This window comes from Panthera leo, chromosome F3 (genome assembly GCF_018350215.1).
Source record: "Panthera leo isolate Ple1 chromosome F3, P.leo_Ple1_pat1.1, whole genome shotgun sequence".
NCBI lineage: Eukaryota > Metazoa > Chordata > Mammalia > Carnivora > Felidae > Panthera > Panthera leo.
The window spans coordinates 64,881,177-64,906,743 of NC_056696.1; the positions used below are offsets into that span (position 1 = coordinate 64,881,177).

Below are 25,567 nucleotides of genomic sequence, written 5' to 3' on the forward strand. Positions count from 1 at the left end.
GCCCGGAGTCCTGCTTTCCCCTCTCATTCCTGAGGCAGGCGAGGGGAGACCGGGGGGGACTGGCAGGGCTGACCTCCCGAAAGGTTCCCGGCCACCCTCAGCACCTTCTTCCTCCTCCCTCATCTACCTCCTGCGGACTTCCTTCTCTCTCCAGGCTGTATGCCTTCCTTCCGTGCCACCCACCAGGAAGGATTTCAGAGCCATACTTTGGGGCTAGTAGACCTTGCAGGGCGTCTCGTGTAGCGATTCCCCCCACCCCACCCCCCCACGCCTGCTTTAAAGGAAAGGGGGTGGGCGTGTATTGCGTGCCCATTAGGTGCCAGGCGCTTGCCCGCTTTTTTTTGTCTTCTTCAATCCTCGCTTTAGTCCCATGAAGTCGTGCACTATCCCATTGGGCAGATGAAGAAACAGAGGCTTGAGGAAGTAGCTATCTTGACCAAGGCCACAAAGGTAATAACGAAGGTGTCGATCCAGGCATGTTGGACTCTAGGACCTCAGGCCGGTTCTCTGATACCTGAATTCCTTCCCCAGCATTTCTGACCAAGGATGTTCCAGCCCCTTGAATACCTCCAATGGCATCTTACTACCTCCCAAAGCGGTCCGTTTGACCTCTGTCTGAGAGATATTGCTACTGCGGGGGCCCAATTTTTATTCCCAGAGCTTTTATCCCTGGGTCCCAGTTCTGCCCTCAGGGAGCCCTAAGCATCACATGTTCAGTTCTCAGCTGCCTCTAGGGGACCAGGTGGTTGTCCCCTCCCCCACCCCCACCCCCACAATGGCTGCAGCAGTCACAAGCAGAAGTGTGTCTGGCCTAGGGGGTTGGAGGGTCTTCTGAAGAGCATAGTTCTGCCTGCCTCTGCCTAGCCACCTGCCTGTCGAGAGCCCGGGCATTTCCGTCTGTTTGCCTCTTTTCCCCTGGAGGCTTCCTAACCCTCCCCGCTCCTACCCTGCGACCCACCGCATGAAGTGTGGGGTATGGGTGCACCTCAAAGCACCTGGGTTTCAAGTCTCTGAACCGAGGAAGCCCTGCAACCCTGCGTGGTCACACGCCGCTTAGGAAGCCCTTCCGGTTGTCTGGGATATGCACAAAAGGGTGCTGGCGTTGGAGGCTCTGCCTTGCTAGAGCTTGGGAAGAGAAAGGAGAGACAGTGGGACCGAAGGAACCAGGGACAAATGCTTTGGGGTGGGGGCAGGGTTACAGGGGAGAAGGGCATTGAATGGTGAGGGGAACAGAGAACCGCAGGAACCGAATTCATCCCCTTGTTTGCTTGGACACATTCACGAGCATCTGTAGCAGCTAGAGAGCTAGGTTCTTGGCAGGGACGGGGCCTGGCACACTCTGGCCCGAAGGCAGGGGACTGAACAGGATGACTGGGGAGGGCCCTCCCAGTCCGAGGAGCCTCCAGCTCAGCCTCCTGCAAGGTGGCGAGGGATGGACAGCTGGCTGCGGGGGTTGTGTTGAGTGACATCATCTTCTTCATTCCAGGAACCAGGGAGCTGTGCTCAGACAGCCTTCCTTGGAGGGTGAGAACAGTGAGAGGCCCTGGGAAGGAAAGCTTATTAAAAAGCAGTAAGAGATTTTAGAGAGGTTCTGGAAACAACTTCCAAGAGGGTGACTCAGTGCACGCCGGGAAGTGCCTAGAGGCGGGCTCTCAGTGGGTACCTGTGGGCTCACCGCTGGGGTGCCGAGGGTGGGGGGGAAACACTTGCGGTGAATGTTTAACAGTGGCTTTGGGAGTGGAGGGAGGGACGGGGGCAGGGACGCCCTGACTGGTAACATCTGGCCTTTCTGAGATGCGCGCGTCCCCGGTGCGGCTGATTTCCAGCTGTCCCCGCGTCGAGTGGGAGCAGCATGCAGGACGCATTCCACGAGACAGGTGCCGTGGAGGTAAATGACCCCCACCACGGAGGCAGTAGTGAACTTCAGTGAAATAATTCGGAAGTGAGGCGTTTTCTGAGTACCTACCTCTGTTGTCTGGATGCAATTTATTTGTAAATTTATGGAAGTTAATTTTTAACAATGGCCGCGTTGAACGGGGCGAGGGGGGGGGGCTTGTACATTGTAGGGGGGCCACCCAAACGCGGGAGAGGGAATCTCAAGTCTGGTCCCAGGTGTTCTGTGCTTTTCCGTGGAGACACCAGCAGCACGAAGCCGGCTGTCTCCGCTCTGCTTCCTAGCGCTGCCTTCGGTGTCCCTCCCCAGCCTTGCCGGGGTCGGATCCTCTGCTCACCGGAACATTAGATAACTTGTGCGTCCCTGGTCACCACCAGATCCCTAGCTTGGCATCCACGGAATTTCCATGAATATGACGTCTCTTCACGAGACGCCGAGTCCCTCCTGACCCAGTTCCTCCTGAGTCTCTCCGCAGGTTTTAGGAAGTCGTGCTGCAGTCACCCTCTCTTAAGCCCCCATTCTCAAGACCCCAGAGGCATGGAATCCCAGTGAATCTTCTTCTCTGGGCTGCCATTCAACTAGCCACATCCTGCTGCCCGATGACATTTCCATTGGTCCAGACCCGCAGACCCCGGGTGACTCTGGGGAGGGGTTCCTTGTTTCTCCTGCCTCCCCGGAAGCCAAGGGGTTTTCAGAGTTACACAATCGGAACCCCCCCTCCCCGGAGCCCCCTCCCCCCCAGGAAAGCCCTGCTCTGCACCCATCCGGCCCCTCTGGAGCGATCAGCGATCTCCCATTTACTCCTGGTATTTAATAAGCCCCCAGCCCTCAGCTTCTTCATCTGTAAAATGGACTAGTCATAGGGCTGTTTTGTGTGAGTGCTTATTACGGAGCCTGGCACACCGCTGGGGCTTTGCAGCCTCCCCGCCTGCCCTTGGTATGTGACTTCCGCTGGGCCAGAGGGCGTGGGGGCTGGGTCAGTGGCGGGCCCAACGCGGGGAGGGGGACGGAATGAATGAAGCCTTGGGATTGAACCTGGAGGCGACTTACCCTGTGGGGGAGGAGGTAGGGAGCCCAGAAAGCAGCCAATAGGGAAGTGGGAGGAGAGCCAGGCCTTGCCTCTGAGCTCCGGAATCCACACGCGGGTATTAATATTGACAATAATCCTCATTAGTAATAGGGTTACTAATAATAATAACAGGAAGCACCAGAAACACAAGCTCAGCAGGGTCCCAGAGTCAGGCCTGGGGACCGGCTGCCAGGATCCTCAGGGCCACCTCCCTGGACCGGGCGGGGCGTGCCCTCCTGTGCCCTGTCTTGTCCACCCACTAGCACTCAGGCCCGCGTCTGCTGCCCTCTGGGCACAGTGCCCACTGGGGCAACCCCTGGAGCGGGGACCTCGACAGCCCCTCCCAGGTGCACAGTCCCTGCTGAGGGGTCCCCACCCAGCTGTCCCGAAGCTGAGGGGCCACCCTCCCAGCAGAGGAGTTTCTCACACATTTTTGGGAGAATCACTTCAGTCTTGGGGCTGAGTTCCTTCGGCTCAGGACAGGTTCCACTTCCTGCCTGTCTCTGCCTGTCGGTCCCTGCGGACACCCCCTGGTCTGTGCCCCTCCCCCTCTCCCACTTGGATGCCACTTGAAGCCCAAGGCCCCTCCCTGTCCGACCTGCCTGAACGCGCTTCTCGGCTCAGCCAACTCGTAATCCCGCCTCCAGCCCCAACCCCCACCTGGCCTGAGCCCCACTGCCTGCCACACTTCTTACTTCCTCCCCTCCCCTCCCCCCATCCTCCCCTCCCCCTCCTCGCCCTCTCCCCTCCCCCTCTCTCTTTCCCTTTTCTTCTCTTTCTCTCCCTCTCTCCCTCCTTCCCTCCTTCCCCCACTTCTCTCCCTACTTCCCCCCAGACTCTCTCTCTGTCTCTCTCAACCTGTGTCAGGTCTTCAGAGGCAGACTGACCATATCTGGTTCTATTACCCCAGGCTCTACATGCTCCCAGAGGAGGGGAGAGGATGTTTACTTTGCTATCTTTGAGCTGTCCTGGAGTGTCCTGCCACCCTCCTATCTCCATCACACTTCCACTGAGGGCAGGGCTGGATCACGTCCTTTCCCAGTATCTACTCCCTCTGAGAGCTCACACTCTCTCCCTGGGCTGATCTTCCCTAAGATTAGTGTGACGGATAAAGACAGCGCTGGACGCTTCTCCCCCAGCTTGGGTACCACCAACAGCCAATGGCTGTGATTCCCTTGGGGGTACGTGAGGGAAAAAGCCCCACAAATCCCCCCAGACCCTCCTCAAGGTGAACATTGCTCATCCGCTGATGAGCAAGTCAGGTAGGACCTGGGGAGAGTCTACTGGCGTTCCAGACCTTCCAGAACAGGGGGACGGCCACCAGGCAGCACTCTCCTGGACAGGCCACTGTGCCCCATGCCTTTGACTTCCAGGCTCGGTAGGAAGCTCTTCCCTGTATGGCATGGGGTGGCGGCAAGTGGCTTCTCCTTCTCCTCCTTCTCCTTCTTTCCTCCTCTGCCTCTTCTTTTAAAGTTTATTTCTTTACTTCGAGAGAGAGAGCGAGAGCATGAGTGTGCAGGGTAGGGACAGAGAGAGAGGCAGAGAGAGAGAATCCCAAGCAGGCTCCACGCTGTCAGCGCAGAGCCTGATGTGGGGCTCACACCCCCAAACCGTGAGATCAGGACCTGAGCCAAGATCTAGAATCTGACGCTTAACCGACTCAACCACCCTGGGGCCCTGGGAGGGGGCTTCTCATTCGTAGCTTATTAAGGACTTGAGGAAATGCATGTTCGTGATTATCGCCATCAGAAAATTGCTTGGTCAGGAGCCTAAGCTGTTCTTGTAACGGGGTTCCTGCGGGGAAGCTGGATTCCCTCCTTTCAATGCCCATAAGCCTTTCCAAGAATGTAACGCACAGTTGGAGAAGGAGAGGAGTGGGGATGGCAATGACTTCCTTCCAAGCTCTCCACCTAGCCCTCTAAAGTCAATATACCGATGGGGCACCTGGGTGGCTCAGTCGGTTGAGGGTCCGACTCCGGCCCAGGTCATGATCTCACAGTTCGTGAGTTTGAGCCCCACGTCGGGCTCTGTGCTGACAGCTCAGAGCCTGGAGCCTGCTTCGGATTCTGTGTCTCCCTCTCTCTCTGCCCCTCCCCAGCTCATAAATTAAAAAAACTTAAAAAAAAAAATTAAAGTCGATACACCGATAGCACCCGGACTTATGCACCAGGGCCGGACCTCACTCCGACACCCCATGCTCCCTACCTGCTCAGATGTCGAATGGGCATCTCAGACTCGGCACGCCCCTGACCTTTGCTGAGTCTCTTCTGGTACCGTCTTCCCCAACTGTCGATGGCAGCTCTGTCCCCCACTTTGCCCTCCCCGCAACACACATCCAACCTGTCAGAAGTCCAGTTGGCTCTACCTTCAGAGGAGCTCCAGTGTCTGAGCCTCCTCTCCTCCTTCCAGAAGGCTCCCAGCCTGAGTTACAGAGACAGCGTCCTGGCTGGGGTCCCTGCTGCCTGCTTCCCCCGCCCCTTGCCCACCTACACGTCATTCTCAGCGGAGAAGCCAGAGTGATACGTAGACCATTCTTCTGCTCCCAATACCGAAACGGCTTCCCCTTTTGCTTGGAACCAAGGTCAAGGTCCTTACACTAATCCTCCAGACCTGTCATGGTGCCACAGGGACATAACCTACGGCCCTTCTCCCTTTGGCCCTCTCCTCTCCACCCACGCTGACTCTTGCTTCTTGAACACCACAGAGTATCAGCCCTGGCTGTCTCTCTGTCCAGAATGGCTTTCCTCCAGCCTTCCCAACGGCTAAATCCTCACCTCTTTCAAGTCTGCTCAAGTATCTCACTGAGTCTTATTTAAGGTTATGGTGCCCTTCTGCCCACACTTCTGATGGCCCTACCCCCTCTATGTTTTTCTTTAACCCATAGAATGCAGCCCCTTCTAAACATGCTAGGACAGGAGTGTATTTGTCGTGGTGATTGCTGATTGACACTCGACCCCGTGACGGGGACAGAGATCTTTGTCTTATTCGCTCGCGTACCTAAGACGCAAAAACGCCAGGCACGCAGTAGGCGCTCAATACATGTCGTTTCAAAGGGTTGGCGAGGATGCGGGAAGACAGGCAAGCTTCGGCAGGGAGAGTTCACCCCGGCCCAGGGCCCCTGAGGGGGTGGGAAGTTCATGGGAAGCAGCCCGTCTCCTCCCGGGTGCCCGTGAGCTCCCTTGGAGGCCCCAAAGGTGGTCTGAGCCCAACCACAGGACTACGCTGCCTGGAAGGGGGACAGCCAGGTATCGAATCTCCCACCCTGAGACTCCTGGCTTCCTCAGCGAGGGGCGGTCTGAAGAAGAGTGCCTTGTTTTGCACCTGCACGCCCCCCACACCCTGCACTGACCGCGCTGTTCACGAGTGCGTGTTGGCCATGCACTTCCTGTGTGTCGGTGGTGGGAGGGGCTACTAAACCTTCTGGGCGCTCCCGGGCTCCCTAGGGAGACCCTTAGCCTCATCCGGAAAAATGAAAGAATAATGCTCATGATGGTTGATTCGGCTTCCTGCCACGCTGGGACACTTGGCGCTCTGAGGTCACCGGAGGAAAGGGTCCTGGGACCCCGGGTGGCCGGGGCTGGTTTCAGAGCTTTGATCAGAGAACAAGATGGACAAAGGGCTGTATTCTCCCTGGGAGGTGCAGGAAGAGCCTGGAAAAAGGGACAAAGTGGGTGAGTGTGTCAGGCCCTGTGATGGAAGGTGGCTGACTGCCCAGTCATTTCTTTTTTTTTTTAATTTTTTTTAAATGTTTATTTATTTTGGACAGAGCGAGAGACAGAGCATGAGCAGGGGAGGGGCAGAGAGAGAGGGAGACACTGAATCCGAAGCAGGCTCCAGGCTCTGAGCTGCCAGCCCAGAGCCTGATGCGGGGCTCGAACTCACAGACCACAAGATCATGACCTGAACCGAAGTTGGACACTCAACCGACTGAGCCCCCGCGTGCCCCATGCCCAGTCATTTCTAACATAAGGCCTTGCAGGGCAGAGCGGCCACATTGTGTGTGTGTGTGTGTGTGTGTGTTGCCTGAGATGCTCGCCAGACAGGGATAGGGTGTGTGGGAATGTGCTGTTCCCTCCTCCATCCTGTAGGCTGAGGGCCCTCACTTCTGCTGAAAATGTCCAATGAGGCCTCATCCTTCCGGGACTCCAGCTTGTTCTCTGTCTCCCCTGCCCGCTGCCCCAGGCAGGACAGGAGCACTCCTCTTCTCGGTGGTGTAAGGGACCAGGAAGGAGGCCCCGATCTCACGGCAGCATTGAGGCTATGCTGGTCCCCAAGGCAAAGAGACGTTGGTGATGGGATGTTTGTGTGTCCTTCAAACTGGGTGGTTGGACAACCTCACAGGAGGCCGTGTGTGAAGGGGTAGGATGTTCACCACGGTCTGTGGTGGCCAGATGGCCTCAGCTCCAAGGGATGGGCCACAGCAGACCGTCAGTGCCCCCCTCTGTTGGCCTGAGAACACCCCCACCCCTAGGCCCTGACTCATGCTGCCCCTGGCTCTCTGCCCTGCCCTGCCCTCCGCTCCCCTAGGTAACTCATTGCCCCTTCAGGAGAATCTGGGACATTTCCAGCCCAGAGTGACTCGGTAGCTAGATATTCTCTGCTTCAACCCTGCTCCAGCTCTGCGGCTGAGAGCCCCATGCAGGCAGGCGCTGGCCTCCATTTTGGAAGGCTGGACCCTCCCCTCCCTACCGTCCACCAAGGCTCACCAGACTCTCCTTCCACCAGCCGGCCTGACCCTGAGGCCACTCCTCTCGATGTCCTCACTACCCCGTGGCCTTGACCTGGCTAGCGCGACTTACCTGTGTGGGACAGCGTGCTGTCTGACCGTCACTCCATGACACTGTCCCTTTGCTTGGAAGCGCGCTCCTGAGTGGCATCGGGGGCTCCACCTGGACAACCCAGGTGGGACGCAGGATGCTGCAGCAGGGGGCATGAGGTGGGTTGCGTCCGGAGGGTGCCGGGGTCAAGGACAGCCCTTCATGGCCACCCATGCAGCTCTAGCACCTCCCACCCTTGTTAGCCTCAGATGCCGAGCGTTCCAGGCTTTCCGGGGCTGGGTTGGCGGGATTCAGGCCGGGCAGGGAAGCTGACCAGGGCAGGAAGGGCAGCGCGGTGGTGCGGTGAGGGTGCGGTGGGGGGGCCCTCTGGCCTGAGGCTCTTGCAGCCCCTCCAGCCTCAAGTTCGCGTAGAAGGATCTGGAATGGAAACACCTACCCGGCTCCGGGTAGAAGGATCTGGAATGGAAACACCTACCCGGCTCCGGGCATGAACCATTGTCCCGGGGCGGGGTGGGCGGGGAGTGGAGCGGAGCAGAAGTGGTGGCTTTTCTTCCTCAAATCATCTGCATGTAAACCATTAGCTTGCACTGTATGAAATTACCCATATGGGACCTTTTTCTTTTTAACTTCTACAAATGGCCATTTTCATATGATTCATTTCAACACGCTGTTCATCCTCCAAATATTTTGTTTCTTTAAAAAATTGTTTTTAATGTTTATTTATTTTTGACAGAGAGAGAGAGAGACAACATGAGCAGGGGAGGGGCAGAGAGAGAGGGAGACCCAGAATCCCAAGGAGGCTCCAGGCTCCGAGCTGTCAGCACAGAGCCCGACGTGGGGCTCGAACTCACGGAGTGTGAGATCCTGGCCTGAGCTGAAGTCAGACGCTCAACTACCTGAGCCACCCAGGCGCCCCTGTTTTGTTTCTTTTAAAGCCCCCTTCCCCAAAAATTCTGTCTGCATGTCCAGTTTGGGCACATGGCACCTCCTTCCTCCTGGTTACTAAGGTCAGACGCCCCGGTGTCTTCCCTGACCCCTCCCCGCAGCCACGCTGTCCCCGTGGTCTCGATCTTGCTGCTGTCACTGCCATAGCTCACCTGCTGCTCTCCTGCTCCGTCCGTTCCCCCCAGGCCCCAGAGCGAGCTTTTAAACATGCCAGTCTGGTTGCCTTCCTTCCCTTCGTAAAACTTTCCAGTGGCCTCCTTTCGCATTAGAATTAAATATTAAATCTTCCCGTGTCCTACCAGACCCTGCGTGAACTGACCTCTGCCATTCCTGCCTCCCAGAGTGCAGCTTGCTCATCACTGCCTGGCCACAGGGACCTTCCTGCAGACCCTTCTGGATCTTTCCAGAAGGGCTTTCGGGTGGCTCATTCCCCAGCACGGCAGGCCTTCCCCCTTGGCCGTCCCTGCGGGTCTCAGCGTGGGCTGGTCCCCGGAGTCACCCTTTGTGTCAACCTGCCCCGGCCCTACTTGGCTCCCTCGTTACTCCTGCTCACAATTTTTGGCTCTTCTCCGTAGAGCTTAACGCATTTTTTAAAAAAATTTTATTTATTTTTAAATTTGCATCCAAGTCAGCATATAGTGCGATACTCATTTCAGGAGTAGATTCCAGCGATTCATCCCCAAGTATAACCCCCAGGCTCATCCCAACACGTGTCCTCCTTGATGACCCTCCCCCATTTAGCCCATCCCCCCACCCACCCATTTAGCTCATCCCTCCACCTACAACCCCCCCATCAGCCCTCAGTTTGTTCTCCGTATTTAAGAGTCTCTTCTGTTCTGTCCCCCTCCCTGTTTTTATATTATTTTTGCTTCCCTTCCCTTGTGTTCATCTGTTTCGTCTCTTAAATTCCACACATGAGCGAAGTCTTCGGATATTTGTCTTTCTCTGAGTGGCTAATTTCGCTTAGCACGATACCCTCCAGTTCCATCCCCGTAGTTGCAAAGAGCTTAACACAGTTTTAATTGGAGGTTGTGTGTATCTGTTTATTGTCTGTCTGTCTCTAGACTAGACTGCAAGCTTCCTGGGTGCAGGGCCCCATCTGTCTGGCTCACGGCTGTGTTGCCAGGGCGCTACCCGCTCATTACAAGATGTGCTGCGTGGTGACTGCTGGGGACAGACTGCTCAGTCCTCCGGGAAACCAGGGGCCGTTGTCCCGGTCTGATCAAGACCCACTCCCCCGTGTTCCTTTGGAGCTGCAGTGACAGCTGGTGGGGGACGCCATGGGGGGAGGTCTCAGGTTCAAGAGGTGGGTGGGAATCATGATAGAAAGAAATCCAGGGGGAGAAGTGTCCATATTGCCCTTAACACTTGCAGTGCTAAACCGAGCTAACGGTTTGTTACGGAAAACACGTCCTGCCCTCCTACTTTGACAAGTACACCTTCAAAATGACCCGGAAGGCCAGATCCAGATTCCAAAATCTTGGCTTTTGGGGGTTTCGTAGCAGGGCTCAGTCTCCAAAGAAGACTCCCCCCTCCCCTTCTTGCCCGCAGCTCTGTCCCACACACTGTGAGGGGCTTGCCCACCTGCGTGGCACCCTGGCCCCGTGTCTGAGCTTCGAGCTGACCCCCAAAGCTGCCTCTTAGCTGCCCTCAGGCGTAGGGGTGCCCATACAGGCACTTTGTTCCATCTTTGGGAGGGCAAGTGCAGGAAAGGGCTTGTACAAGGCCCAGGTTCCCATGTGGGCAAGGGATTCCAGGATTCTGGATTGTTCTAGAAGGGTAAGAGGGAGCTCCAGGTGGACGGACCCTTGCCTGTGCAGGAGACTCACAGCAGGCTCTGCGGTACAGACCCGGGGCCGCGGCCCTCTCGCCTTGGCAGAAGGGTGACACTATCTATGCTCGCGGCCTCCGGGAATAACTGGACAGGGAGTGGAGAGGCAGACACCCTGTTGTACCTGTCCTTGCTGGACACAACCCTCGGAAGAACAAACTGCAGGGTCCGCTGCCCGGAGTTGGCCGAGGCTCTAGCTGGTCCCTCTCGGGTGAGTCATACGAGAGAGCTCTCCATTTCCTCCTGGCTGTTGTCCCCTGGAGGGGACCCTAAGGGCAACCCGCCGACCCACCGGGGATGCTGCCCTGGGAAGACCGGCCCCTGGAAACCTCTGTGCCGTAGTTCCTCCTGATGGAAGCTCCACTCCCAGCCGGAGTCTCTGTCCCTTTCGTCACTTTCTTCGGGGACCTGACTGCCCTCCTTGGGGACCGACGTCTCAGGAGCCAGGAGATGCCTTGGCGCACACGCTGGGGGCTGCATGACGGTTTACTCGCTGGCATCGGACTGCGACGCCTCTATCCGGCCTCCTCTGCCTCCCGGCTGGTGCTGGGGCAAGAGGAGACCGGCAGGTGAGCGGTCGGTGTGTTACAGATGGACCGATAGACGCATTGCCTTCCCTACTGATCCCAGTTCAGACTTCTTCTTGCCCTTGATTTTGTTAAACCGACACCCCCTCGGACAAGATGTCCCGCGACTCTTCTCTGTTCCCCACAGGGAGGACCCCTGATCCCAGCTAGGCCGACTGCGCCCAGTTTGTTTGCCGGGAATTTCGATCTTCAGACTGAACAGAAAGAGAGCAGATTTATTCGACGGCGGCCCCGAGGACGCTGTGCCAATGCCTGTATCCCCGAGGCCACCTGGCTTTGTCCTTTCTGAGGCCCCGTTCCTCAGTGTTTTCTTTGGCTCTCCCAGTGCTGTAGACCGAACATTTGTGTTCCCTCTCCCCAAATTCATATGCTGAAATCCAGTTCCCAGTGTAAAAGTATTTGGAGGTAGGGCCTTCAGAAGGGACCAGGTCCTGAGGACAGGGCCCCTGGGAATGGAATTAGTGCCTTTATAGAAGGGACCCCAGAGAGCTCTCTCTCCCCTTCTGCCATGTGAGGACACAGTGGGAAGATGGCCATCCATCCGTGAGCCAGGAGGCGGGCTCTCCCCGGACACCGAATCAGCCAGCACCTTGATCTTGGACTTCCCAGCCTCCAGAACCACGAGAAATAAATTTCTGTTGTTTCTAAGCCACCTAGACTCTGGTATTCTTCTAGAGCAGCCTGAACTAAGACACTGAGCTACCTACAGCTTTCTAGAAAATTCCTCCTTTTGCATTAGTTAAAACCAGAGTTGGTTTCTGTTCTTTGCCTCCAAAGAACTCTGATGCCAGGTTTTCACAATATTGTTAGATATCCTAAAGAACATGGCTATTTACTTATTTATTAATTTTTTTTAATGTTTATTTATCTGAGAGAGAGAGAGAGAGAGAGAGAGAGAGAGAGAGAGAGAATGAGCAGGGGAGGGGCAGAAAGAGAGGGACACACAGAATCCGAAGCAGGTTCCAGGCTCTGTGCTGTCAGCACAGAGCCCGATGCGGGCCTCGAACCCACAAACCCTGAGATCGTGACCTGAGCTGAAGTCGGATGCGTAACCGACTGAGCCACCCAGGCGCCCCAAGAGCATGATTTATTAAACGGCCAAATGTATCCTATTGACTTATTTGGTTGATTTCGTGTCGTTTTGTGCTTTCCTGGCTTTCCCACTGATGCCTCCCCCTGTTCATTTCTGGTACATTCCTGGGCAACAGGCCGAGAGAAGGGCGGAGGAAAGGAAGCTGGGAGAAATCTTGTTTGCAGGAAGCTGGCGTGTTTCTGACACACAAGCTGAATCGTCTCATCGGCCTCCTTCATTTCGCTGTCCCCTCATTCTTCCCTTACTTTACAGTTCTCGTGTGATGTGGGAAGGCTCTTATGGGTTGTGTAGGGCAGGGACGGCTAATAGGTTTCATCTTGGCTCCCAACTTCTGTTAATTGGCCCGAGTCACTTGAGCGTTGGGCTGCCTGGGGACTCAGTGGGACCAGTGTGTCATAAGTAATTACACCCGGCACGGTGCTGGAGGGCGGCGTGGAGGGAGCGCATATTTGTCATTCCCGATGTGCCGTGACTTCCCACCTGACACGAAAAAGCTCTAGTCTGTAATATCGCTCTGCAATGGGTTCTGTGCCACCGCTGTCACCAAAACAGCTCACTTCATATTGGGCTCTCCATCTGGCAGGGAGCTTTTCCCTGGCAGTGTGGTGCAGGGGAGGGGCTGGGCCGATTCGATAACCTGAAGCTAACTCTGACTCTGTCACTGACCAATTATGTTGTTCCAAGGAGTAACCATCTCTTTGGGCCTTGGCTTTCCCCCTGAGAAATGAGAAACCTGAACTGAGAAACCACAACGTTTCCTTCCAGCTTGAAGGTCCTATTACTGGTATGAGTCACCATCTGCCTCTCAGGGACGTGTTCCTGTGGCCTCGGCTGTACAACCTGCCTACGGGAGAGCCCTTCGAACACTTGGGGACCCCCTGAGTCTTCTGTTCTAGGCTCAGTATGACCAGTTTCTTCTGTCATTTCTCGGATGATAAGGCTTCTAGACTTTTCGCGATTTGGGTCATTCTCTTCTTGACACCCAAGTTTTCCGGTGGTTCCCTGGAAGTGTGGCTCCCAGAACTGGCTAGTTGTGCAGAGGGAGTATCTCTGTTACTTACCTGTGTGCTCAGCCTGCCATCCCCCCCACACCCCCGGCAGACGGGGCTGACGCTGACCAGGGCACAGCCCGAGGGGAGGCACCCACTGAAACTTTCCCGGATCTGGGGTGGTTGAGATGGTTGCTCTGTGCCGTCCTTTTTTTTGTTTTTATTTAATTTGTTTAATGTCTATCTATTTTTGAGAGAGAGAGAGAGAGAGACAGAGCACAGGCAGGGGAAGGGCAGAGAGAAAGGGAGAGAGAGAATCCCAAGCAGGCTCCACAGCGTCAGCGCAGAGCCAGAGGCAGGGCTCGAACTCACAAACCGTGAGATCACGACCTGAGCCAAAGTCGAGAGTCAGACGCTAAACCCACTGGGCTACCCAGGCGCCCCTGCGAAACTTTTTAAATGAGGAACTGGGCGTTCCTATCCCCACTGATGCCAAAAAACCATGTATCTCTCACACTTCTCTTCTGCCGTGCCCCCCTCTCCACTCTCTCTGGCATCGTGTCACAGGACCCCTCCACCCTAGCAGCTCTTGCTTTTGTGCTTTGCATGGAAGGACAGGTACAAAGCCTCTTGCTCAAGGAAAGTTGGATGAAAACAAAGAGCAAAAAACAGAGCCTACCGGAAATAATGGTATAAAGGTTGTCGTGGGAGGAATCTGGCACCCAAACAGATGGGGGCGCTCCTGGCTACCTCAACCCCAGGGATGTGTATTCTGAAGACCACAAGGTCCCCCCTGCTGTGGCCCCAGTCGCCCCGACTCTCCCATTCCGCCCTCCCCCACCGCACCCTCCCTGGCCTCCACTAGAGTGGAGTTTTGGAAAGCACTAACCATGCCCCACTTCTGGGCCTTTCTTTGTACCCTCTGCTCTCTGGATTACTCTTGGCCCACCCACCGCACGGTTCACCCCACTCGCCCATCTGAGATGGGCCCCGCCTCCCCAGCACACCCTTCTCTAGCCTTTTACTCTGCTTTATCTTCTTTTTTTTTTTTAAGTTTATTTATTTTGAGAGAGAGAAAGAGAGAGCGTGGCAGAGAGAGAGGGAGAGAGAGAGAGAATCCCTGTGCCAGCAGCGCGGAGCCTGACTCGGGGTTTGAACCCACGAACCGCGAGATCATAACTGGAACCATGAAATCAAGCTCCAGACGCCTAACCGACTGAGCCACTCAGGTGCCCCGCTGCTTTATCTTCTTATTAGAGCCCATCGACCTCTGACACATACCTCCTTGCTTGTTTGTATTTCTAGAATATAAACTCCACGAAGGAAGGGCTTTGTCCGCTTCTGATTTGCCTCAGACCGTACCCAGCACGTGCCGAACCTTCAATCGATGTTTGTCCTGTGTGACCTTAAACCATCGGTCCCGGTGCTTGTTAGCACGTGGTTCTCTCGGAAGTTCTTTGGGTTTTTCGGTGGAGGGCTGATTAGTCCACTAGCTGACAAGTGTATCGTGGGGAACGGGAGCATCCGTCTATTTGAGCGGCGTAGGCCTATTTAAAAAGGCCCCGGTGCACCACATCACAGAACCACGGCTAAATGAGGTCACTAAGAGTTAACTAATGAAGGGGGAAATGTGGGTCCCACCCCCCATCCAGAATTTGTCTGATCTGAGGTGGGGCCTGGGAGATGGAGGGAAGAAAGTAGGGGGGATACAGGTTGTGTGTGTGTGTGTGTGTGTGTGTGTGTGTTTCCTCCACACAGCCACCATGGCTCCTTGCTAGATCCTGGGCTGTCTCTTCCACATCATTTTTAGGGATGGAGGCCAGTTTTGCATGAGAAATCAGTGACCATAGGGAATGCCTCTAGGTGGCAGGTGGGGGCAACACCCGTTTCCAGGTTGGGAGGCCACGGGCACTGTTTAGGGGGACAGGGGGAAGGTTGGGTGGGGACAAGTGGGTGCAGGAAAGGCAAGAAGACAGGTGTTGCCCCGGTGACCTGCTGGGGACCACTGAGCAGAGCCAGCAGGCAGGGAAATTCCAGAACAAGTTGAGTGGAGGAGTGGGGATGTGACGCTAGAGGCCAGCTGTGCTGACCCTGACCATTCGTTGAAGGTAAAGTGACTTTCCAGCAATTGGGAGAAAGAGGGGAGATCCTGGCACAGGACTGACCTAGTGAGTGACTGAAGTTTCCCTGGGAAAATACTTCAAAACTTGCCCCGTTTCCTCACTGTTATCACAGAACATCCCCTCTAAGACACTGGATGTTCTGCAAGATCCACAGGGACATTGACTGTTCAGGCATTCACCCCCCCCTCCCCCCACTGCTGATGAACTATTGTTGTGGACTGGATTTGTCTCTTCAAAATCCATTCGTCCAAGTCCTAACCCCCAAGATCTCACAATACGACTGTACTTGCAAATAGGACTTCAAAGAGATAATTAAAGTTAAACGAGGTCACTGGGATGGGCCCTAGTCCATTATGACTGGTGTCCTTATAAAAGAGGGAGAGACACCAGGGATACGTGCACACGTAGAGAAGAGGCCACGGAAGGACACCTAGATAAGGAAGGCATCTGCAAGCTAAGGAGAGAGGCCTCACAAGAAACCAAAGCTGCCTACACCTTGGTCTTGTGCTTTTAGCCTCCAAGGCTACGAGAAAGTGAATTTCCGTTCTTTAAGCCCCCGATTCTGTGATATCTTGTTACGGCGGCCCTAGCAGACCGATGCAAGTATTAACTAATTGGCACCAAAGAATTGCATCCAGTCTGGGTCCCGGACCCTAAAAGATATTAGACATTTGAACTAACAGAGAAACTGTGAATCGCCCATTTCCAGCTCTGGCCCCAGCCCCACCCCTGTAGTTTGAGACCCCGATGTCCCCTGATGACCAAGGCCTTATCATGAGATCTAGAGATAGCCAAAGGTGAAGGAGGGGGTGCTCTGTGATCTTGCCCCGAGCAGAGCCAGGACATGCAAGGAGCGGAGGGTGGGGGGCGGGCGGAGAAGGAGGGGACGTGGAAGGTTGTGCCAGTGTTTTCTGTGTGGTGGCTCCCAGTGCAAGAGCTTCCCGGGCTGCTCCTGGAGGTGGGACAGGAGTGTCACCAGAGGCATGAGGACCATGGTCGTTTCCAGACACCAGCTATGGCCCAGAGCATCGTGTACTTCCTGATGGTCCGGGCAACAGTTTATATCCTCCTTCTTTGCAGACCCTACACAAGGGGATTCTCCGTCTCTGGAGCCACTCTGTCGGTACAGATGTCCTTCTGCTTTTTCCCTGGCAAAGAGATCAGAAAGGTTACCTTCCAACAGCTGCCCTCTCACTTTGGAATCTCGGCTTGGCCCGAAGCCATCCTGGACAGCCTGGGGTGGACATCCCCATGAGGCCCAGGTCAGTGGGGTGTTTCTGTCAGGGGCAGGGCATCCTGGGGTCCAGGCAGGGGCTGTGCCGGAGGGATGGCTCAGAACCCAGCCCCACCTCTGACTTTCCCCTTTTCTCTTCTCCTGGAGAAGGAGGACTTATCAGCTCCCGGCCAGACAGGTACTTCTCTCAGGGAGCATTTCCTAGGAATGGTGGGCAAGCACGGGGCTGGCGTCCATTTAGACTTGCGCTCAACAGAACTTTATCCCTACGAGCGCTGTTCCAGGGACCATCGCTAGACAACCCGGTGGCAAGTCAGCCTTTGCCTTCAAGGGGCTGAGAAGGCAGCGGGAGAGTGAGTGCAACGAGGGCTGGGGGCGATGGAGATTAAAGGAAGAACACCAACCGCGCCTGGGCTGGGGGAGCAGGTCAGGAAGGCCTCCGGGAGCAGGTGCACCTTGGAGACTGTGGAGGAGATAGTCACATGAAGAAGGGGGATTAGGTGGAAGCCATGGAAAGTGCGTTCCAGACAGAGAGAACGGCTGGCACGAAGGCCTGAAGAGGCAGGCAAGAGGAGCGGTCATTTTCAGAAGTGCAACAGACACTTCGCCTTGTTTAATCTGATTGGAGACCAGGGGATGCGGTGAGAGTCAGGACCTGATGTGATAGAGGGAAGGAGGACAGACCATGCGAAGCCTAAAACGGAGGAGGTCCAACCTTGCCTTCCTTCCCAGTAGGTCCTCCTCCTCCAAGGACATCTGGCGTCTGGAGGACTCCTACCTGAGTAGCAGGGGTGCCAGACAGAGAGGAGACCAGCCAGGGTCAGGAGCAGGGCCACGGGCACCACCACCAGCACCATGTCTTTGTAGGAGGACTTTCCTGGGGCTGGACACGGAGGGGGCAGGGTCAGAGGGGGGCTGGAGGCTTCACAATCCCTTAACCACTGACCCCCGGCCCTTGGCATACCTGCCTCGTGATGGCAGCTCTCCCAAGGGGTGACGGTGGCCACGTCCCGGCTGACAGGGTTGGAGACAGTGCAGGAATAGGCCACGCTCTTGTCTCCTGGTCCCAGCGAAACCTTCAGCACCTGTCCATCCGTGAAGAGGCTGCTTGGCTCAATACCAAAGTCAGTGGTCCCCTCCCGTCGCCAGCTATAGGTTATGTCACTGATGTTGGGGGCCCAACAGGACAGGAGCACCTGGCAGGTCTTGGGGGGCTGAGCGTCCCCCGACACAGCGATGAATACTTGCACCACGGGCCTGGGCACTGCATCTAGGCAAGAACAGAAGAGCAGGCACGGGTTACAGTGATGCTGGGCAGGGCCCAGTGCGCCAGCCCCGGGATCCATGCAGGGTTGGAGGTCACCTCTGACCAGGCGTCGCACTCTTGCTGCAGAGCCTAGTCTGGTTTCCCGTTGTCCAGGACAGAAGCTGAGTTCCTTAGTCTGGGAGTCGAGACCCTTCAGGAGATAGTCAATGCCAACCTCTCCAGTGGTAGCTTCCTGCCGGTCTGACTCACCTGCCCTAATGAATTTCCAGTTCTCCGGAGCACGGCGCCCTTCCGCGTCTCTCATGCTCTCATATGGGTCGCCTGCGCACGTGTACCTTTCTCTTCTCTTCCTCCTAGGGAACTCCTACCAATCCTTCAAGACCCAGCTCGGACACGTTGCTTACTGCTCCGATTGTGAAGCCTTCCCTCACATTCCAGGCTCCGAACTCTCCAAGAACTCGGCCTGTCCCTTGTCATAGCACTTTCTTCATGATATATCAGCCAGAGAGATGATCGGCAGATATTGAGTCAGGCAAGAAAACAGACACATTCCTGGACTATTCGAGCTTACAGTTTGGTGGAGAAGACAAGTGATTGAATAACTAAGAAAATAATTACAAGGCTGCAACGCCCTACGAAGGAGACCCGGGCAGGGGGCTGGGGGTTCTGTTTTGTTTTCTTCATAACCTTAGCCCTCTAGGTGCACAGACACCTGGACCACTGCGCAAATTGGAGTCCTGGCATCCTAGACTGTGGCTTCCCTTTCCTGTGTAGCTTGATGAGTAAATCCTGAGTCTCTGTGGCAATGGGGGCCAGCGGGAGAGCATTCTAGTGACAACGGGAGGGCTCAGTCTCTGACAGTATTCCAAAGTCAAGCCGAGTAAAACCTCATTAATGCCAGCTCAATCTGGGGGGATTTGTGAGATGGCAAAGGAAAGATTTGCTGGGCACACTAATAGTATAAACAAAGATTAACACACGTGCACGCGCGTGTGTGTGTGTGTGTGCGCGCGCGCGCGTGTGGTGGATATTTACATCGCTTAAGAGGACAAGCTGCTTCCAAACACTATCAGGCACAGTAGAAACACCCATTGACATTTCTAGTAACTGATCTGCTAATTCAAATCATTCTTATCTATTGTCAAAGCAGAGCTCCCCAGGACGGCTGCTTGGCAGCTTTGTGCAATTAGTTCTAATCACGCTATGTATTTGGAAGCAATAAAACAGCAATTTCCTTAAAATCTGTAATTCAGATGCTGAGAACAAGGCATTTTAGAGCTTAGTGGTGTGGGTGCTGCATGTATTATCACATTCAATGTCCTCATTTCACATGTGCAGCAGCTGAGACTTAGAATAGGAAGAGGCTCCAGGGCTGCCTGTGTGGTTGCGGAGGTTATTCACTGCACAAGGGAATGGGGCTGAGGGGATAACAGGTGAGGGTGGGGCTGCCTAAATCCAGCCCCCCCCTCTGCTTGCCAAGCTGGGCAGCTGGGTTCAGGGCTGCGTGCATTTGGGACACCCATCTAACCGCACACTGGCACCCCCAGGGGCTCACCCAAGGGCAGCCAGCTAGCTGTCTTTGGGTTGGTTCGTGGGGGGCTCTCTCTCCTTCCCAGTTTACGACTGCCCTTCTCTCCCTCACCGTCTTCTTCCTCCCAGGTGTCGCTCGTGCTTTTCATTCTTAAAGTTGGGCTTTGCTCTCCCCACTACTCTACCAAATGTCTGAGGTTTTACTGAAATAGTGGTTGGGGGTAACTCACCCACCTTTTCTGAGCCATTAGGTAGATGAATGAGAGCTCAAAGGCCACTGTTTTTTGCTTGTTCGGCAGGAATACAGTGGAGGTGGGGGCAGTAGATGCAGAAGTAGAGGGGCTGATGGTGACAGAGGTGATGTGGCAGGAGGCAGAGGGAGCAGGGGGAAGTTGCTGGAAAGCAGGGTCCACCTAGTCCGCAGCGAAGTCAGCTGAGGTGCCAAACGCAGCCGCCTGAACGACCTTGGCGGACCTCGGGGAGCAGGAGGCCCACCCAGCCGAGCCCCGTCACCCACAGATCATGAGAAATTAACAGCGTTGTTTTCAGCCCGTAGGTTTGGGGACGGTTTGCTCTGCGACAGTGAACAACGGAGAGAACCTGTGACCGTTATACATCGGAAAATCTCTAAACACGGCGAAAAGAACTCTCGAAAGCAGTGTCAAATAAAAATTCCACACTGTATGATAAAAAACATCGCGTCGTGGTCTGATGGGCCGTAATTTTTTCCCCTGTAGGAGTTTGTCAGGTAATGGCACATCCTATGAGCTTAGAAGTTTGCAGTGCGGGCCCAGCGCCCTCTCAGATGTTTTCCCAGACGCGCTCTGTTTCCCCCTTTGCAGGTGCCTCGTTGTGACATTGCTCACGACGCCCGTTTTCTAAGGGAGAAAGGTGAGCGCCAGGGAGGCTTAACCTTGTGTCCTTGGCCACCGAGCCAAGAAGAGGCCGCTCTGGAGTTCAGGCGAGGACCGCGGGGTGGCAAAGCCAGGCTGCCCCAGCCGGGAGCTCACCTGGGAGCACCGGAGGAACTTTCTCAGCTGTGCCGTGGGGACAGCTGTGCCCCGCGTCAGCCGGGAGGTCAGAGGCCAGAGGCCCCTGGAACCCTGTCCTCCCCAGCTCCCAGGACGCAGGATGCCTTTCCAGTGTCGGGGGTACTCACCATGCACCTTGAGCTGCAGGATCTGGGTCCGGGCCCGACCCCCCGTGTCCACCAGCAGCACGGAGAAGTTGCCGCTGTCTCCCGACTCCAGCGGCTGGAGCGCCAGGCTCAGGTTCTTGTGCAGCTGGGCTCGGCCCAGGAAGCGGGAGTGGTAGAGAGTCTCCGGGGCGCCCCGGAAAAACGTGGCCACGAGCTCCTCCGAAGGCCAGAGCGATCTCCAGATGGCCTCTCGGACTTGGAAGCCGGGGGGGCACTCTGCCGCCAGCAGCACGGAGCCCCCGATCTGGCCGTGCACTTGGGCACCATGGACGGCGGCGGGAAGGAGGGCTGAAAGGACGGAGCCCATCAGTCTGCCTGCCCCACAGCTCCTCGCCTCTCTCCCTCTGCTCCTCCCGCACCCCGCCAAGCTGCCGTGAAGCCAGCACATTAGGGCCCCTCTCCCCACGCTCCCGCCACCCACGCTGAGCAGGTGCACCGTGCCAGGGACCGGGAATAAAACCGTCAGGGAGAGAATCCCTTACGCTCACAGAGGAAGTCAGACACTAAGCAAATGATTAAAATATAGTAAGCACCACGATGGGGAGAAAGGGAGGCTCCGGGAGAACCCAGGGAGGGTGAATGGTCTTGAGGGGCTCAGAGGGGAAATGGCTAAGCTGAGACCAGAAGGGGGAGTGGGGATCAGCCAGGCCTAGGAGAAGAGGGCTGTCTGGAGCCGGGAAGCGTCTCAGGCAGAGGGAAGGACGGCGGAGGGTAGGAAGGCCCGGCCAGCAGGCGAGCAGGAGGGCAGGGTGCAGGGGAACTGAAACCAGTTCTCTGCAGGGGGAGTCAGAAACCGTACTGCGGAGTCCTTGGCCGGAGCCAACCCGGGGCCTGAAAGCAGCGTCTGGTTTTATCTTTAGAGCCATGGGAGGCCTTGCGCAGGGTTTAAGTAAGAGAGTAACAGGATGAAATTCTGGTTCGAAAGACCATGGGGGGGGGGGGGGGAGCGCGGGGAATGTGCCGGAAGCTTCGGGGGCGGGCTGCTGCTGTTTTTCCACCTGCAGTGAGTGAACTCCTGCTGCAGGGGGGTGGGCGGCATCGATGGGGAGAAGTGGGAGGGGTGGAGAGGGATTCAGGTGTGCAATCAGTGAGGCCTGAGCCTAGTTGTGGTCCGGGGAGCCAAGGAGGGGGAGTCACGGATGCCAGGGACCCGAGGGCGCCGGTCTCTGCCGTCAGGAGCTGGCGGAGGTGAGAGGCTGAGGTGGGGTGATGCCTCTGCGGGAGGTACCCCTGAACCCTTTGCTGGCCGATCGCTGCTCATCCGGACCCACTGCCTCCCCTGAACCCCCCCTCCCGTCAGGGCAACATCCACCCTGCTTCTCTGTGTGCCCAGCACCCTGGGGCGCCCCGTTCCTCTGCTGCGATTGCCCATAGATGAGTCAGGCGCCTGCCGCGAGACGGCGAGCTCCTCTTGTCCTCTTCGTACCCCCTGCCCGCCACTGTTCAGAAACTCAACTTGCCGTACTGGGTGGATGATGGGATTCCCGGGGGACTCACCTGGCGCCTGGCACAGGGGGCACCTGGCACAGGGGTCACCCGGGGTGCGGGGCACAACACGGCCCGTAGAGAACGCACCCAAGCGCCGGGCGTCTGCTTGAGGAGTCGTGTTCTGGGGGCGACGCTCGGCCGGCCCCCTGCCCCTCTCGCTGCCCTCCCCGGCCCTACGCATCGGGCCCGGCCGCAGAGGCTACAGTGTTAATGCGTACTGGGTGTGCAGAGTGGTGCTGGCTCCCAGTCGAGGCTCCTAGGTCTCCCGCAGGCTGATGGAAAGACGTGCTTCTTTGTGAGAGTCTGCTCTGCCCTGTCTTCCTCTACGAGAATCCCCTCGCCCTTCTCACAACCGTCTCTGTCCGAACCACTGGCACCACCAGCCTAAGTTTTAACGGCCCTGGACCACAGGACATGTCTCACGGACGCGGATGCTTCTAGAGCAGCCAGCACATCCCATCCAGGACCCTGCATCTCTTTGGCTCCCTCTGGCTTTTCAAGGTTGCCTGAGAACCTGCTTCCACCTTCCCTGGCCCTCCTCGGCCCCTGGGTCCTTGCTTGGGATGAGGCCCCTGCCCAGAAGGCTGGTGAGGGGCCCTGGTCACGCACCTGCCCCACTTACCTTCCCAGAGAAGCAGACTCCACAGGGACCACATGGCCATCCTTCTCCAGAGAGGCCAGCAAGCTCTTTCGACAACCCCAGTCCAGAACATCCTGGGTCAAGTGGATACCCAGAGGGAGCTGTGGTCCTTCTGGGAAGTCCCATGTTCAGAAGGAGGAATCTTGACTCAGAACAGGATGGCCCGAAAGTGAAAATATCCAGAGGAAAGTGGAAGTTGGCCATCGGCCTAGCTGGACTTTCTCAGGAGCGGATTCTTGTAAGTCAGCCTCTTTCATGTGCCCGTGGTTGGCCAATGCCATTGCCAGTGGCAGGCGCCCCAACACAAGCCCACGTCTTCCTGTGGGACCCGCCGGCCCTCCCTGCATCCCACTGGCCCCCTGGCTGGCCGCCTTTCCTGCCGCAGCCACAGAGAGGCCTCCAGATCGCAATTCCCTCTGTTACTTCTCTAAAATTCTTCCGCACCTCCCGCCGCCCTCAAAATAAAGACGAAACTCTCAGCCTGGTGTGCAAGACTCTCCTAAGTTCGACTCCGGCACGCTTGTCCGAGCTGGCCTCCCCGGCCCAGCCTGCTCTCTGGCCATCCCAAGCCAGGAGTGCTCCTCCTGGGAGCACCCTCTCCAGCCCGGTGCTGGCTCCTCCAGTGGGCGCCCTGCTCCGTTCGCCCCTCCGGGCCGGGTAGGCTGCAGCCAGTGGGCTCCCACCTGAGCAGACGGAGTGAGGGACCTCCTCTCCCGAGCCCAGTGCCGGCCGGGTCTCTGCCATGACCCTTGGCACGCTGTCCTGTGATGGCTTTCTTGTCTCCACGCACTGTTTGCCGGCGAGGTCTTCACCCGTTCATGTCTGTGTTCCCCTTGGCGCTCGGCACACCGTGGGCGTTTAATAAACACTTGGAAAGGAGCGCACAAATCCTGCACACGGTCACAGGCCTCCTCCGCGAGGGTCTCATTGCCGCCTGTCAGGCGTGGGGCCGAGGTCAGCCCCGTGCGGAGGTCACGAGTGCGAGCTGGGACGGGAGCCTCACCCTTGGGAGCCCGGGCCACGTTGCCAGAGCTGTGTCTCCCCCGCCCTGGGTCTCTTTGCGCTTCCGGTTATGTGGCCGCTTCAGTCTGGGGAGGCTTTTCGGGAAGACGAGGGGAGTCCCCGCGTCCCGAGCGTGGCTCGCCGTGTCTGGTCCCGCAGAACTCCTGGCCTCTGCTAGGGACCCGACCAGGAACGAGGCAGCCATGGTGTCGGGACAGCAGGAGGATAGGCTTCCTGCCTTTCAGGTGCTCACAAGCCAAGTGTCCTGGCTTGGATATGCCCAGGATGAAGGTCGGCCGTGCCGCAGGCTCTGTGCCATGGGCAGCACGGCTTCTCCGTGCAGAGGGTGCGGTGGGGAAGAGGCGTCCGTCCGTGGATGCGGGCAGGGGACGCTTCCCTAGAAGGTGGGCTTTGAGCCGCACCTTGAAGATAGGCACGATTTTGGTAGACGGAGAAAAGGGATGAGCCAGAGGGCGGAAAAGAAGATCCAAGTGGATAAGGCCAGGCAGGGGGAGCCCCAGGTGGGCTCCAGGACGATAGGAGGGCAGGGAGGGGAGCAGCCCCTCAGGGCTGGCGTGGGTGGGGCTGGAAAAGGAGGTCGAGGGTCAGATCGCTTGAATACTGGCTTTTAGGCATCAGGTTTTGGTTCTGGGGGCAGCGGCTCTCAACCTCGCTGGGCTCAAATGCTTGGAGACTCTGGTTCAGTGGGGGCTGGGCCAGGACCCGGGAATCTAGTGGAACCAGCCTGTGTTCCAGGAGATTCTGTAGCTGGTGGGCCGAGGGAAGGCTCCGAGGGAGGGGATGTGGCCCCTTCTGAGCTGAGGGCGCCTGGCTGGTGGAAGGACTGCACGCAGGGCAGGCGGGCAGAGAAAGAAGAGGCAGGGAAGCCTGGGTGGCAGCCGTTGGGATGGTCCTGGCTGGACTAGAACGGAAGCCCCCAGAGTAGAGAGGAAGGGACAGGGCAGAGCTGGGACAGAACTCGGAAGCCACCTGGCTTTGGGGCAGAGAGGCCAGGGGAGGGGACTCATTCATGACCCCGTTGTGAATTCCATCCTTCTTCATCACGGGTTTACTGAGCACCCAGTTACGTGCCAGGTGCCGGGAACACAGACATGGAAGGCATGGCCCTGCCCTCGAGGAGTCTGCAGTCTGGAGGAGGGGATGGGCTGTGTCACCTGATAATGACAGTCAGCCTGGTAAGGGTGGCTTGCAAGGGCTTATTTAGAATGGGGTCTGGTGCGTGGTCAGCACTCACAAGAATCTTAACCGTTGCTACTAAGTGGCCAGGGAGGGAAGAGAGGAGAGCAGGTTAATGCAGAGCAAGGGGGTTCGGGTGTGAGTAGCTCCATCCGCCGGTCCCAGACTGGAAGCTTGGTGAGGACAGGGCCAGGTCCTTACCCTTCCCCCTTCCGGCAACCCCCCCAGCCCCTTGCCTCGCCCCCTGTCGATAGCCACGGACAGCCTCCCCAAGCCGGAGTGCCCTGGTCAGGTGTCCGGTCAGGAGTCAGGCCTGGGACGGTGAGGGCGTGAGACGCAGGAGTGGGGCCGTGGCGGGGATGTAGGGAAAGGGGCGCCCAATTCCTGCAGGGCAGATGGTGGGCGGTCGTACTCCCTCCTCTCCCACTTGGTCTGTCCAAGCAGACACTGAGGTGAAATCGCTGCCTTCCCAGCCCACCCCGTGCCCTTTACCTACAGGGGAACTTCAGGGAAGCCAAGGAAGGGTGAGGAGGGGGTTGGCGGGGGGTCAGCGGACATTCCGTCTCCCAAAGGGAAGAGCTCCAGGCTGTGTGACGGCTGGAGAGAGATGGACACGGGCAGTGCGGGCTGGGTTGGGTCTGCGGAGACAGGCTCGCCCCCGCTGCTGGTCACTGGCGCAGAGCACGGTAATTACCACACCGC

The 25,567-nt window shown here is 57.0% G+C and overlaps 1 protein-coding gene across 1 annotated transcript; it reads right to left on the reverse strand.

Annotated features, from left to right (window-relative positions):
* Window positions 1-14,383: 14,383 nt before the first annotated feature.
* Window positions 14,384-22,783, reverse strand: SLAMF8 (SLAM family member 8). Its single transcript, XM_042925183.1, has 5 exons — window positions 22,649-22,783; window positions 20,500-20,826; window positions 17,508-17,813; window positions 17,322-17,426; window positions 14,384-16,457 (listed from the first exon to the last, which is right to left on the reverse strand). The coding sequence occupies exons 1-5, from the start codon at window positions 22,737-22,739 to the stop codon at window positions 16,393-16,395; spliced, it is 894 nt and encodes a 297-aa protein (XP_042781117.1). The 5' UTR covers window positions 22,740-22,783; the 3' UTR covers window positions 14,384-16,392.
* Between the last annotated feature and the right edge of the window lie 2,784 nt (window positions 22,784-25,567).